A 14386-nucleotide genomic window follows, 5' to 3' on the forward strand; every position below is an offset into this window, starting at 1 on the left:
TCCCAGCTGCTGGTTTTATCAGAAGGGACACCCGATTTTCCACTACTTTCTTGAAGTTTTGGGCATTTTTTACTTGAAATGTGCTGTAGAAACAGCCGAGCAGGCTTTGAACTGCCTATCTCAAGACTCACGACGCCGACACATTGCTCAGGCAGCAAAAGCCTGAAAGGGGGTGAAGAGACTTGACAGTGCTGGGATCTCTCTCTCTTGGCTCCTGACTCGGCTCAAGCATAGAGGTGATGCATGAAATCCATTATTAACTGGCCAAACCAAGTATTTCCTATCCTTTATATGGAAATAATAAGTATAGATGTATGTAACTCCAAAAACAAGTTGGAAAGGAATCTTGAGTGACTGGAAGTTAGTTCTGTCAGTTTAAATATCCACAGGGCACAAGCAGCTCTTACACACCTTTGACAACTCAAACATTTGTTTAACCCAGGTTAATTACAGAAAGTAAGTTTCTATCTCCAGTTTAACATTATGAATAGTATTAATAATAATCCCAGGCAAATCTTCCTCCTGGTGGTTTAAAAAGCAAAAATATGTTGCTGTTACGCATGTTGCTTACATCATACCACTAAATCAGTGGTGTCTGCCAACCCCCTGCAGCTAGATGAGAGAATCTTTTTAATACTAAGGTGAGGTAAGAACTGGGGTATCCATACTCTGCCAAGGATCACCAGATTTTCTTTCTTTCACCATGCCCAGAGTTGGCCTCTAAGACCCTCCCTATTATATATTGTCACGTAGCACTGTAGGTGGGAGTGTGCCCAGGGCAGCCACTTCAGCTCCTTCAAGAAACACCCACAGCTGACGAGTTATTTCTGTACCATCTCCAGTGTGGCTCAACTTCACATTGTGTGATCATTGTACAGATCACAGGGTTCATCCTCCAGTGCCTCTCTTCCACACCTGTACCAAGTTCTCTCTGTAAATGTAGAATGACTACTGTGGCAGCTTTTTAGATGTTGGCAAGAAATGCTGAGCTTTGCTAACAGCAAGTAAACAAATTTTACAATTGTTACAATTGAGTGTGTCCCCCACAGATCCCAGTGGGTTCCTGCTGAGTCTTCTTTGGAAAGCTTCCTGTTCAGGACTTCTGAAAGAAAGCCAATCAAAAATAGTGCCAGAGTTTGCAAGACACTGCCAGAACCAGTATGGGAGATGAGATCTCACAGGTCACCTTCAGTGCTAACTCAGTGCTAATTCAGTGCTAATTCAGTGCAGGAGCTTCTGCAGAAGCTCTGGAGGAAAAGGGCCTGAACTGCCTTTGGGAAGGTTCTGTCAGCCAGTGAGGAGAGGAATTGGACAGCTTTCTCCCTGTGATTCTACCACAAGAACTAGCATTGTTTCAGTGGACATTTACCTGCACAGCAGAGCAAGCACTCCTGGAGTCACCATCTGGACATGGCATATGTTCAGGAACCTGAGCAGCTTTTTCAGGACAGCCAAATGCTGTCTAGGCTGACGAATGTGAATATTCAGCAAGGATCTCAAGGAGAAAATTTTGATTGGGGGAGCTAATTTTGGAGCTTACTGACAGCCAGTGATCATGACAGGCCTGCTTGGGGGAATGCAGAGCTTTGAGCAGATGTTTAATCTGCTGATCAGTGTGTTCAAAGCAGTGTCTTCAATGGAGATCTGCTGTTTTCTGTCCTGGCAGTATTAACATCACAAACCTTCTTGATTCTTTGGACATTTGTATCCCTGTAAGCAAGATGAAACCAGGGGAACTGGGCTTGGTCAGCCTGGTGAGGAGGAGGAGGATGAGGAGGAATCATCTAATAGCAGTCTTCCACCTGAGGAGATACTAGAGAGAGGACAGAGGCACATGAGGTGGAGGACCAGAAAAAGGAACAAAAGGCAAGGGGCACAAGCTGCAGCAAGAAAAACCCCACCTGGGTGTAAGGTAAAAACTTCTTCACCAACAGAGTGGTAGAACTCAGAGGCTGCACCTGGAGAGGTGGTGGGGACTGCATCCTTTGAGACTTTTGGAATGTGGCTGGATGATGTCCTGAGCAACGTGATGTAATTTTGAGATAAGCCCTGCTTGAAGCAGAAAGTTAAACTTGGTGACTTCCAGCCATGCCTTTCAATCTACAGTTTTCCACAATTCTTTAGCACTGCCATAGACAGAATTGGAGTTCCTAGAACTAAAAAGCAAATTGCAGTCATTTCTTGTGGCAACTCTGAGCCATAGCAAGGTATTCAGCTCATAAAATTCTCTGTTTTTATCACCAAGTCCCCTTCTAAAAACAGGACTGTTTAATATGGAAATCTTTCATGAGGGAGGACTGGTGATGCTCACAGGTGCATGAAAAGGTAGCTGGCAATATTTTTTGCTAGATGTTTAATCCTTTTGAAGAACCACCTCTGACTGTTCCTTTTATGTTTTTTTTAAATAACTGAATGTACAAGGTTTCTGGAGCATTGACTAGACTAATCCTATAAACATAGAATGTATGTTAGAACATCCAGCAGATTCCCTGGTATTAAGGTGGATGTAGCAGTAGATTTGGATTTTTCTTTTTACCTAGCCATATAGTTCCTCATTATCAAAGACTCCCAGGTGTTTCCAGTCACTTTCGAAACAATGCTGGCTAAGTGTTCTTTATCCTATTTGTTTTGTTTGATTACAGTTGTGACATTTTATGTGGAGGGAGGGAGCTAATAGGAATGCAGAGTATCCAGCTGTTGCTTTCTTTTTTTCTTTGAGATTTGTATTGGCATCCACTTTCCTAGGTTGACTCTCTCTGCTTGCTCCCTGCTTACGTGCCTTGTGCAAGTGCAGTGCCTGCTTGGAAAAGAAAATGCACCTTAACCCCCTGTACTTTCACCCAGCAAATTGCCAGAACTCGGTAGTCTTTTCTCCTTGACTAATTCCTGTTTCCTCTGCATCTTGCCTCGCTTTGTCTCATTTCTTTCTTATGTTACCACTTTTTCTCATGTTCATTTTCTATGGAAGTACTGAAGCCAGCAATCTACAGAGTGTGAATACAATGAGTAACTCACAACAGAGAACGCGTGTAGTTTTTGTGCTGTTTGGCTGCCAAGTAGATTTTTAATTTTCTTTCTCTAATTTCTCAGGTACAGAACATCTCCACATCTAAAGAGTTTTGTTCTAACAAATGGCATTTTGAATCCATCATTATTTTTCAGGCTTTTGACACTGTTGTTGAAAATGAGCATCAGCGTTTTCCAGAGCAAAAACCAGAGCTGCTTTGAAGTTACTCACGTGTCCTTTACCACAGAAGACCTGGAAGAATTTGATATACATGTTGGAAGTCAAGTGGGGCATAAATTGTATTAAAATTTCAATTTATTCTCTCAGGGCCTTTTGATGTCATGCTGTTACTCAGTACTTTGTTCACTGAAGACCAGTTCAGTGTTTAGTCTCCAGGACATACCTACTTAACACTGGTTTCATCCTGTAGCTGCTTAGGGAGAGACTCATTCCCGTAAGCCAGAGCTGTCTCATATCCTGTGCTAATGTTGAACAAATTTGAGCAGGGATATAGACACATGATTTCAAGACAGCCAGCCACAGTAAAAAGAAATCAAATCAGGCAGCTTAAATCAGCAACATCTTGAGATTGCACCCCTGTCCTGTCAACCTAAAGGAGAAGAGAGGAAGCCCATCAGCACATGGGGAAGATTTCTGTCTTCAGGTTCTCCTCTCCGCCCCTGGACAGCCTCTCTGTAAGTAGTGCTTTCTTTTGGTATGTTTGCTGTCATTCTACAAACACAGCAGTGGCTTCACAGTGCAGGCTGGATTTTGAAGCCTGTAGCAGTAACTAGCAATAACTAGTGCTAGTTATTGATTACAGCTGAAATTCATTAATAGGGGTCATCTCCAAATTCCATTTTCAAAACACTGTACTTGTAAATACACCTGATGGTACTTCTCAATACACCTGATGTTTATAGTGTTCTTTAAAGAAAAATGTTATCCCATTGCTTTTGTCAGTAGTCACTCAATACACAGAGTATGAATATAGTTTTGTAGATATTTGGAATCCTGTGGATTTATGTATAGTCAAAGTAAAGTACTTTACTTCTTTCCACAGAGAAGGAAGTACTCTGCAATTCACAGAAAAGAGCCAGTAAGGATCAAAATGATGTGTCATTCTCTTAAAAAGGAAGGAAAAAAACCAACTGTGAAAAAAAACAGGTCGTGAGAAGCAAGGTGAGCCAAAAAGTCTCTTTTTGTCACTTTCCTTTTGTAAAGCAGAAACTGATGATGTGAAATGAGCCAAAATGGAGCAGTGTGTTTAATAAACTTGCTGCATTCCACTTGCTGAAGCGGGGGGGAGAAAAACAACAGGCCATCAGGAAGAAAGAAAGAAAAAGAAAAATAGAGGAATTCTTGAAAAGAGTTAGCAGGTCATCACAGGCAGAGGTGGATTGTAGCATCAGCAGGGAAATGACACCCAGTGCTCTGGATTTTGACATCACATGCAAGCAGCAAACTTGGGAGTTGTTTAAATTACTTTCTTCTTTTCTCTCCTGTTTCTGAAGAAGAGCTCAAGGTTTGAAAGCAGTAAGACAAGTATTCCCTTCTGTACCCACATCCACCAAGAATATGACTCTGAGGGGGAAATCTCTTCCATCCCAGCTCTCTTGTGTCTCAGTACTGCTCAGTCTTTACAGCCCCATCAGGAACTTCTGTGTCGGGGGGGCAAAGACAGAAAGTCTCCTGTTCTAGAGAACGCCCTCTCTGTGGCACAGAGCTACTCTCACAGCTTCCAGAACAACACTTGCTCTGTTGCCAGCATCAGGAATTAAATTTCATTTCAACCTGATGGGCAGAAAAGGATTCCAAGTAGCACAGATTGGTTTGTCCATACTGCTTATGCCAGGACCTAGGGTTTTTTAGTTACCCTCTGGTGTTTCCACTGCTGGGTCAGGACTGAATTCTGTCTATAAACCCTGCTGTATTTAAATACTTTAAAAATATAAATAATAGCTCCTTTTCAAGACTGATGGAATGAAAGTCAAATCTACATTTTTTGTGTTTCTGTGATTTTTTATTTTCTTTACTGCTTTACCATCTGTTTTACTAAATTCTATGCTGGAATTGGCAAATAGGAATTTTCATTTTGGGATCAGTAATTCTTTGATATTGAATTGTTTATGGAATTACAACCTACATTTGTGAAAGATGGGGTTAATCTTTCAGCAGAATGCTCTTACTCTGCTGACTGTCAGGCTGCTGAGCCAGCTGAAGTGGCACAACTCTCTGGCTGCCCACTCTGCCACTTTTGGTCTCACCACTGCAGACCATTAGTTTGTGTTTTTCCTCTGAATTTCTGCAGGAGGTTGTCCTCATAGTGTCCTCCATGCATGTCAGATAAAGTCCAGCTTGCACCATTAGTAAGGTGTGTAGCACAGCTACCAGCCCTGATTTGCACGCTGCCTTTTGGGCAATAAAGGCAAATTACCTTTCACATTTGTAACACAATGTGGCTCTTTGTCCTTCTGCAGTCACTTGGTCTCATGGGGATCAGTTTAATGTAGCTGTGGTACAGTTGCTGTTAGAACTGCAGATCACTCCTTCTTTCTCTAGTGAAGCTGTTCACATGCTCTTCAGTTTTCAGTAATTCCTTGAGAAGCATCATGTTCATTGCTACAAGCAACAATAATTGCTTATGAACAAAGTGACACCTGTATTTCTTTTTAACGTGTATTTTCTTCCTTTCTAGATAGAAAAGCTGTTTTCCACAGAATTCCACAGAGCAGTATCACCCCTTCTTCAGGGACTTCAGAAGACTGAAAAGCTTTCCTTGAGCAGAGCATGTTGTGGAGGTGAATGGAGGAGCACAGACAAATGACATGTTCTTCTGTTGGACAGGTCAGACCTGCCAGGTCTGAAGATGCAAGAACCAAGGCATAGCTTAGAGTAGCTCTAAAGCTTCTTTAAGTTGTGCTTGGGAAACAGTTGTTTCTATGTGGCTGTTGGGGTGGAAGGACTCATTTTACTGTATTTAAAGCATGTTTAGTTCACACCATCTCTTCTGTAATTACTTGAGGCATGCTATTGTCACACACAATCAATCATCTGACTTCTTCAGTATCATTCTTACTTTAATAAAAATTCAAAATACAACCTTCATATGTCTTTTGAATTGTGTCTGAGTACAGTGCAATATGTAGATGTGTTGGCAGAGCGATACAGTTCATAAAGTATAAAACTAACATGACAAAGAGCAGAGATTCAGTCTCTTTTCTCCTGTCAATCTGATATGCAATATTATTTGTACTTCAGTTATCTTAGAAGCTGTGTCCTGGATTTACAGTCCCCAGTGCTGTGTGCTCTCCAGAGCCTACCCACACTCACAGCTGTGCTCAGGGGTGAACACTGATGGCAATAACTGATAGCAGTGCCACAATGGAGTCCCCGTGACCTGCTGCTGTGAGCTGACAGGCATTTCAGCAAGTGGCTTCACTGACCTAAAGCAATTATTCAGTGAGTTACTTAGCAAAATAAAGTGTTTTGATATGGATTTTCATAGTTAAAAGGAATGAAACTGTCCAAGAAGGCATGTGCTGGCAACTTCACAAAGAAAATCTGTCTCAAGATGTCTGTTACCTATGGAATGGTTTTCCAGAGGAAGATTAAAAATCAAAGAATCAGGAGGGATGGAGTTTGAGAGTTGAAGGAAGTTCATACATAAGTCAGTTTATCTATGACTCCAGTGTTCTCTGTGTTGCAATAAAACCATGTGTTTCCTAACTCTGCAGGGAAAGGTAGAATATTACAAACAATTTGAGAGTCCTTTCACCAAAGAGCTGGGTTTGATATGGGATTATATTGCAATTTATCTAAAGTAAGTTAGCTGAGCTGGGAGCACACCAGCTAATGAGGTTTATCCTGAACACAGATTGCTTTTAATTAAGAAAATTCAACTTAAACCTATGTTTCAAGTTGTATAGAGCCATTGATCTGGATGTTAGGTAAGCAGTGCATTCATGATAAAGGAGGATGCTTTTATAGTGCTATAGGTGTGTCCTCAGTTGTCATTTTCCATGGTGATAACATTGTTCTGGTAAAGAAAACACATCAGCAACTTCAAAGCTAAATTAACTGTGTTTCTTTAGCATAGCAGGTCAAACTAATTTACTCAGTGAACCAACTTACTCCCGCGAGTTTTACAGGGTCATCCTCTCTCTGGTGCTTATTGGTGGAGTTTTGGCTGCCTCCTGAAAATTGGGAAGGAGGAAGCTCAGGCAGGTCTCTGACCAGACCTGTTCATTTTATACAGATGGTGCAAATGAGCAAAAATTGTTGTATTTCTCTTGGGACTGTTTCCTGCAAGTACAGAGCAAGAGGAGTCAGTTCCTTCTTCACCCTACTGTCTTACCCAGGTGGCTGGGATACTGTGAGTGCAAGTTTTTCATGTTCCTTGGTCTTGGGGGAGTGGGTTGAACAGGAAATTAAGGAGCCTCTATCCCATTGCCTGACCATGTTTCCATAGCAAGGCATCATGCTAGGCTGTTAGGTCTCCATCTGAACCTTGCTCCAAGAAGATGAACACTTTCAGGAATGCTGTTTGGACAAGAAATACACACCACCATGGTGGTTGAGGTACTTCTTCAGGAATGAGCCTCCATCTTCCTGGGCTTGCTGATTATCACAGAACTCTTACTGTTTGTCTTACTGGTGATCCAGGAACAAACAAGGATGATCTGCTGGACCTGATACCTGAAGAAATGTGGGTATTGTGAAGATGAGTTACATCCTTAGCTGCAGTAACCACAAGATGGAGATGTTCAGGATATGTGTCAGAGGGGTTGCATGAGGTCAGTACTGTAATACCTTGATGAAATGACATTAGTGATGCAGCAGAGTGCACATTCAGTGAGTTTGAAGATGACAGGAAATTTGGAGGAGTGGTTGATAACACTGCCTAGTGATGCTTTGGTTCAGAGACCTCGAGAGGCTGGAGGAACAGGCTGACAGGAACCTAAGGAAGGTGAGCAAGGGGAAATGCACAGCCCTGCCCCTGGGTTTTGTTGGTGGCCCAGAGATTGGGAAGCAGCTTTGCAGAGAAGGACCTGGGGCTCCTGGATGACAGCAAGTTGAACGTGAGTCAGCAGCACAGAAGGCTGACAGCATCCAGGGCTGCCTCTGGAAGAACGTTGCCAGCAGGTCAGTGCCAGCAAGGATGATCCTTCCTTTCTGCTTGGCACATCTGGAGTGCCCTGGGCACGGCTTCCCAGTACAAGAAACTTGACATTCAAAACCTGACAAGACAACCTGCTTTACTTGACCTTGCTTGAGCTGGGCATTGGACTAGACAATCTCCAGAGATGCCTTCCAGCCTCGACCATCCTGTGAGTCTGTGGGATTTGTCTTCCACCTGTAAAGTGGGCTGGCATTTATTTTGGGCAGCAACAAGTGATTGAAAGCTGTTTAAAACTAATTTAGCTTAAGGTAGTGCCTGATCTTATGTTCCTGGTAAAGGTTTAGGACATAGAGGCAAGTCACTTCCATAAATTTATATGCAGATTTACAGAGAGAAAAGTTCTAGACCTGCTGGCAGCACAAATACTGCAGATACTTTAGCAATGCCACCGAGGGAAGGTGAAGGAAGATGTCCCTGAGCACAGGCAGAGCCTGTGAGCCTGTGGTGAGTGATGAGCAGAGTCTCATGAGGTCAGCTCTGTACTGAGTGACCTTTGCCGTGGACTTCCATGTGCGAGTAGTTGTGGTAGCAGTGAAAATGATGCTTTCACGAGCATTTAGGGTGATACAGGAGTCCATTCAATTTTGCAAGACTACATTGAATCTCTGATTCCTGTTTGGAATTTGGGTGCTTCTTCTAAGCTTGAGTGTTTTTGAAAACCCCTGATCAGTCCTCCGAACTTTACCATAAAACTACTTCATGCATTTTATACTACGCTGTTGGACATGGTATTGACTTGTTCTGCACAAACCAGGTTTTTCAGCCACAGATGACAAAAAAAATAACTAAGTAGGTCTCCATGTGGATTTCCCAAATACAGAAATTCTAACATTTTAGGCTATATATGTTTTTGGACATTTGTATTTGAAAATTTATTTGAAATGCATTTGTATATTTTTACATATCTTGTGTATTCAGATGCTTTCACCCTCCAACTCAAATGTTTAGAGCACTTAACTGTTTTGGTGTGGTACGTGTGGCTGGGGAAGCACTGCTTGGTACTGACTTTAGGTATCTTCAGATGCTGGCAAAGCTCCCTGCTGTGGAGACTCACAGACCCCTGAAACTGCTCTGTCATGTTTTTATGGGCAACAGTGAAGCAGTAACTATTTAAAAAGTGGAGATGGTTCTGTGCGAGTCACTGTTGCAACTCCTGTCTCAGGGAGAGCTCAGCCTTGTGCACAGAGCTGAGCATTGGTACCTCCAAGGCAGGGGCAGTTGGAGGTGTGGGGAAGCTCTTTGGAGAGGCTGCAGAGCAGCCACTGAACTGCCACTGACAACTGATTGCAAGTGTCTGATTGCAAGTGCTCTTGGTTTCTGCCTTGCCAAAAAAATACAAAACCAGAGGAGCCCAAATTCAGGCAGAATTGAGGGCTCAGACATTTTCCTGCCATGAAGAGACCCTTACATCAGTCCTTGTTGGCTCTGTCTTCATCCCTACATAGCATTGCCTGGGTCACTTTCCAGTGCCCTTATGGAGTAGGACATCCAGGGACCACACTAGATCAAAGAGATGAGGGTCCCAGACCCGTGGGACTGAAGAGGAATGTGTGCCTGTAGAGTTGAAGGTACCCCTACTTTGCACTCCTCCCAGCTTCTGCACCAGACAGGGCTCCTGAACCCTTCCTCTTCCTGTCAGGAAGAGTCCTGACCCTTCTTTCCTCCTTCTTCCTTTGTCTTCCACCACTGGGATCCAACCCAACCTTTTCCCCGTGTGGGACGGAGCTACCTGTGCTCAGCTCCTGCACACATGGCAGTGCCAGGGGTCCAGCAGAGTAAAAGCGCATCGAAGAGCCTGCACTGGAGGAGATGGGGCTGCCCACATGGGACAGTGGGTCTTATCCTGGTCTTCTCTGTCCTTCCTCCTGCCTTGCCAAGTGCCTGCAGACCTCCCCTACAATTTGTTGGCCCAGGGCAGATCAGAGCACAGCACCAGAGGACCCAGAAGGGGCACAAAGCACCCACCCCACCATGGATTAGCAGACTGTCTGTGTTCTCACCTCTCCTGGCAGCGCTCAGATAAGGAGCCGGTGGTATCAGAGTGACCATTTTGTTGGCCATTTTCTGTAAATTCTCTACAAGAGAGTCTACAGTCAGTGTCCTTTCACTGCAGGCACTGCCTGTTTTACCTGCTCTGTCTGGGGCTGGCAGCCTCTGGCCCATTCCATGACAATGGCTAAAGGCTGTGCAGACTTTTGGGACTAAAACCATCTCCAGGAGCTGACCCTGGCACTGTGACCTGCTGTGCAGGAGGAGAGCAAAGCATTTGCTTCTGGCTTTATGGGCAAGAGGGGCTTGGGATGGCCTCAGGCCGTGGCTGTGTGCTAACCTGGCTGTGCCTTCCTCCCACAGGGAACGATCTCTTCCTGGTTGCAGTCCATGAGCTGGGGCATGCGCTGGGTCTGGAACACTCCAATGATCCCAGTGCTATCATGGCTCCTTTCTACCAGTACATGGAAACACACAACTTCAAACTGCCCCAGGATGACCTGCAAGGAATTCAGAAAATCTACGGTGAGCAACCCTATCTACTTCTTTACTTACACCAAGTTTGAGCCTAGAGACTATTTTACAATTAGCCCCCAAATGCCTGCAGATGGTGGGCTGCATTTCCTGCCAGAGCCGAGTGGGGAACTGTTTAAAGCCCTTGATCCAGGACTAAGAACCAGATGACTGCAAAAGTCAGGATAACCAAACCTCTGTGATCCCACTGCTGCTTCATCCCTCACTGTGTCCCCAAATCAAGGAGGACTGCAAAGGGAAAAACAGGCTTTGCTGTACCCAAGGTTTGTCCATTAAGAACAACCAGTGCAAATAAAGGGAAAGAATGCAAAGAGCCTGCAACATCAAGGAAAGGTAAAAAGTATTTATGCACTTGTTTTTTTCCTGTTATATATAAGGTAGGGAAAGAAAGTTTGGATCTGCTTAGGGAACACTTTGCTTCTTTTAATCTCCAGCTGAACGTATTGTACAGCGTGTGTCACAAAGATATTTGGCTCAAGAAAAATAGGGAAAAGGGGCAGAGAGATTATGGGAAAAAACCAAGGAGCTGCAGATGATGTGGTGCCCTGTGATGGGATCATGAATACCAGGGTGTGAGGACAGGAACTTGCAGACTTACTGGCTGAAGGAGACTCTGAGACCAAAGAGAAATCCAGGTTCTAGGAGCTCAAGGGGAGACTGAGACTAGTGGCCACAGTCTGTGGCAGTCTGCGGAAAACAGGTTTTGTCAAACATCCCTGATTTCATTCTTTGTGGAAGGTGCAAGTTTGACAGAGAGGTTACTTAATAAATGCAGCACAGAGCAGTTGTGCTGTGTAACTGTGCAGCTGGAGTCAAATATTAGCTCCCAGAAGCCGTAGAGCAGATATGGTATGAACTAAAGGTGAAAAAAATACTTGGAAGGTGGTTGTCAGTGGGAAAGCTGGTGTTTCTCAGGGCTTGCTGCAGAGGTTGGTGGCAGGCCTGACACTAGTCAATGTTTGCATCAGTGATCTGCCAGTGAATTTGAAATTGCTGCTAGTAGAATTTGTGTCAAGACCTGTGAGACTCCAAAGCAGTGCAGCAAGACTTTAGAGGTCTAAACTGTATCTCAGCTGTTTGAGCCAGATTTGGTGTTTATTTTCTGTGACTGGATTGAGATTCATTTATTTAAGTGCAGATGCCTGGCAAAGTCTCTTTCTGGGCTAATTTCTCTGACTTGTGCGGGCAGTGGGAAAAACCAGGCATTTGTAGAGTGCAGTCCAGCCTCAGTGTGAGGCAGATATCCAAGCAAGGTCCAACATGTAAAATAAGGTGGCTTAAGGCACACCCAGGGGAACTATCTTGTCTCATTGGTACATCTTCTTATTGATCATTACCAGGCTGAAGTTGAATGTTAATTGTCCTGTGGTATTGTTTAATTATGAATACTTTAACATAGTACGTGTTCTGGTGCTCAGGATAGTGGAGACTCTGGAGAGTTTTGAAATAAAGTGCTGTGGTAGTCAGTGTTAAACTTTCATTAAGTAATAGACCTAAGTGTTAATTTTTGAAAGCTGGCAAAATGTCATTGTGCTGTTTCTGTTTTGAAATGTTGATTTAGTTCCTGTGAACTTTGATTAAGCAGAAAAGAAAAAAGCCATAATTTATTGCAGACAGTGGAAGTGCAATCAAGAAAAAATGACTGGTTTCTCTGTTTTCTGATGTGTTTTTGGAAAGGGAGCAGATAAGGAACTGACAACCTTCCTGCTTCACTTTTGGGGTTCAAGCCAAGATCAGCAGGGGCTGAGCTGGGACCAGCACTGCCCAGAATGGGGCTCTGAGGCCTTTGAGCTGGAGTGGGCTGGGGATGGTGTTGGGGGTTGTAGAGATAACTCATCCTGTGGGGAGAAGAAGGAGCAGCTTCTGCAGCAGGAGCTTTGCTTCCCCCAGGTAGAGATTTTGGCCCTTAGTACGGAGTTACAGTCCAAAAAATGAAGTTGAATTTAAAATTAGGTATTATGCTTATGGTTCACAAAGAAATTATGGAAAATGAAGGTGAAGGTTTCTCCCTGGAACTAATGGGAAAGAACAGAACCCTTTATCTTATCTTATCTTACAACTGAGAAGGGCCTGCTGAAATATCCTTCTTGTAGCTTTAGCAGGAACATTCAACTAATGCATTTTATTTCCACAGTGCCACTCTGCTTTGTTGTGCCTTGGGAATGCCAAAAGCCCATCTACCAGAGAACCTCTCCAAAACAAAAATCTCCTGCTTTCTTGCTGCTTTGACATTCTCTACAGTGCAGCAGCATGTGCTCAATATGTATTATTTAGTAACCTACTCTGCAAAGTCAGACACAGAGCCACTGTCTTGCCTGTAGCATCCTTTAAAAAAAATAATTATAATTAAAACTTCCAATTTTTCATTCCACTGAAGTTGCTAAAACAAAGAACAGAGGCTCTACTAAAGCTGAAGTCTATTTTGTCTCCTTCTTTTGAGAATGATGCGTTTCAAATGTGTTTTAAATATGTCCAGACCTGTCATATAATGATTTGTTGAATTTTTAATTTATTTTCTGCTGAATTTAATTCAAAACTCACCCAAAGAGTCAGTAGGTGATGTGAACTCTTGTTTGTGCTTCATGCTGATTAGTATAAGGTCAATGTTTAAAATGTTACTTCCATTTTGAGCTACTGAGGACAAGGCCAGCAGCTCCCTGTGTGACAGAGCTGCAACACAAGTCAGCAATATTCCCATCTCCTGAGCTGCTTCCTGTGGCATATTCCTTGACAAAACAAGGAAATACCGAGACTTTTCTTTATGTGTGTTTTTCAGAAGGATATCTCCCTCTGTACTTAGGTGCCCATGTCACAAGTGACATGCCCAGGAAGGAATTGAACTGGAAATGATACCAGTTTGTAGGTCCCCTGGATATCCTGTTGAGTTGCCTCTTAACTTGCTAGTTTTGAATCCAGGGCTGCAGGGTGGAGAGAGGAGAGATGCTCAGCTGAGCCTGAACTGGTCACTGCAGCAGTGGTCACCCTGTCCTGACAGGAAGGTGCAGGCAGGTGGGACTCAGCGTTCTCCCAGGTTACAAGTGACAGGACAAAACAAAACAGCCTCAAGTTGTGTCAGGGGAGTTTTAGGCTGGGTATTAGGGGAAATTTCTTCACTAAAAGGGTGGTCAGGCACTGGGACAGGCTGCCCAGGGCAGTGATGGAGTCACCATCCCTGGTGGTATTCAAAAAAAGTGTGAATGTGGCACTTGGTGACAGGGTTTAGTGATGGGCTTGGCAGTGCTGGGTTAAGGGTTGGACTTGATCATCTCAGAGGCCTTTTCCAACCCGACTGATTCTGTGATTCCATTATTCTTCAAGTCCTGCTCTCTGTACTGGTTTGCAGTGGGTGATGAAGCAGCCTCTCACTGGGAGTGACTCTTGTGATACTGTGTCTGGGGAGCAGAGGGCTTGACATGACGTGCAGGGAAACTCATGTCCACAGGCTGGTTAACCAGGCCATTGCCTTCAATGGCCTTTCAAAGCCTAGGGTCACAAAGGGGAGGTCTCCTAACCACTCAAAGGTAGACCAGGAGACAACCTCAAAGATATGAGTCATCCCAAATCCCACTGAGGAAGTCTCAGCCTCGCACATCTTTCGTGCAGCTCAAGAGAAGAGCTCCCAGTCAGTGCACATGCTGCACCCCTGAGGCCTGAGGTCCAGACTGGTCATGAAA

The 14386-nt window shown here is 43.9% G+C and overlaps 1 protein-coding gene across 2 annotated transcripts in view; it reads left to right on the forward strand.

The window, feature by feature from the left end:
• Positions 1–14386, forward strand: part of MMP24 (matrix metallopeptidase 24) — a 43390-nt gene that overhangs the window by 15334 nt on the left and 13670 nt on the right. For both annotated transcript variants that reach the window (XM_048321604.1, XM_048321605.1), the window contains exon 5: positions 10542–10703. In XM_048321604.1, the coding sequence (XP_048177561.1) occupies positions 10542–10703 (162 nt within the window). The remainder of the gene's footprint in view (positions 1–10541; positions 10704–14386) is intronic.

This window comes from Corvus hawaiiensis, chromosome 17 (genome assembly GCF_020740725.1).
Source record: "Corvus hawaiiensis isolate bCorHaw1 chromosome 17, bCorHaw1.pri.cur, whole genome shotgun sequence".
NCBI lineage: Eukaryota > Metazoa > Chordata > Aves > Passeriformes > Corvidae > Corvus > Corvus hawaiiensis.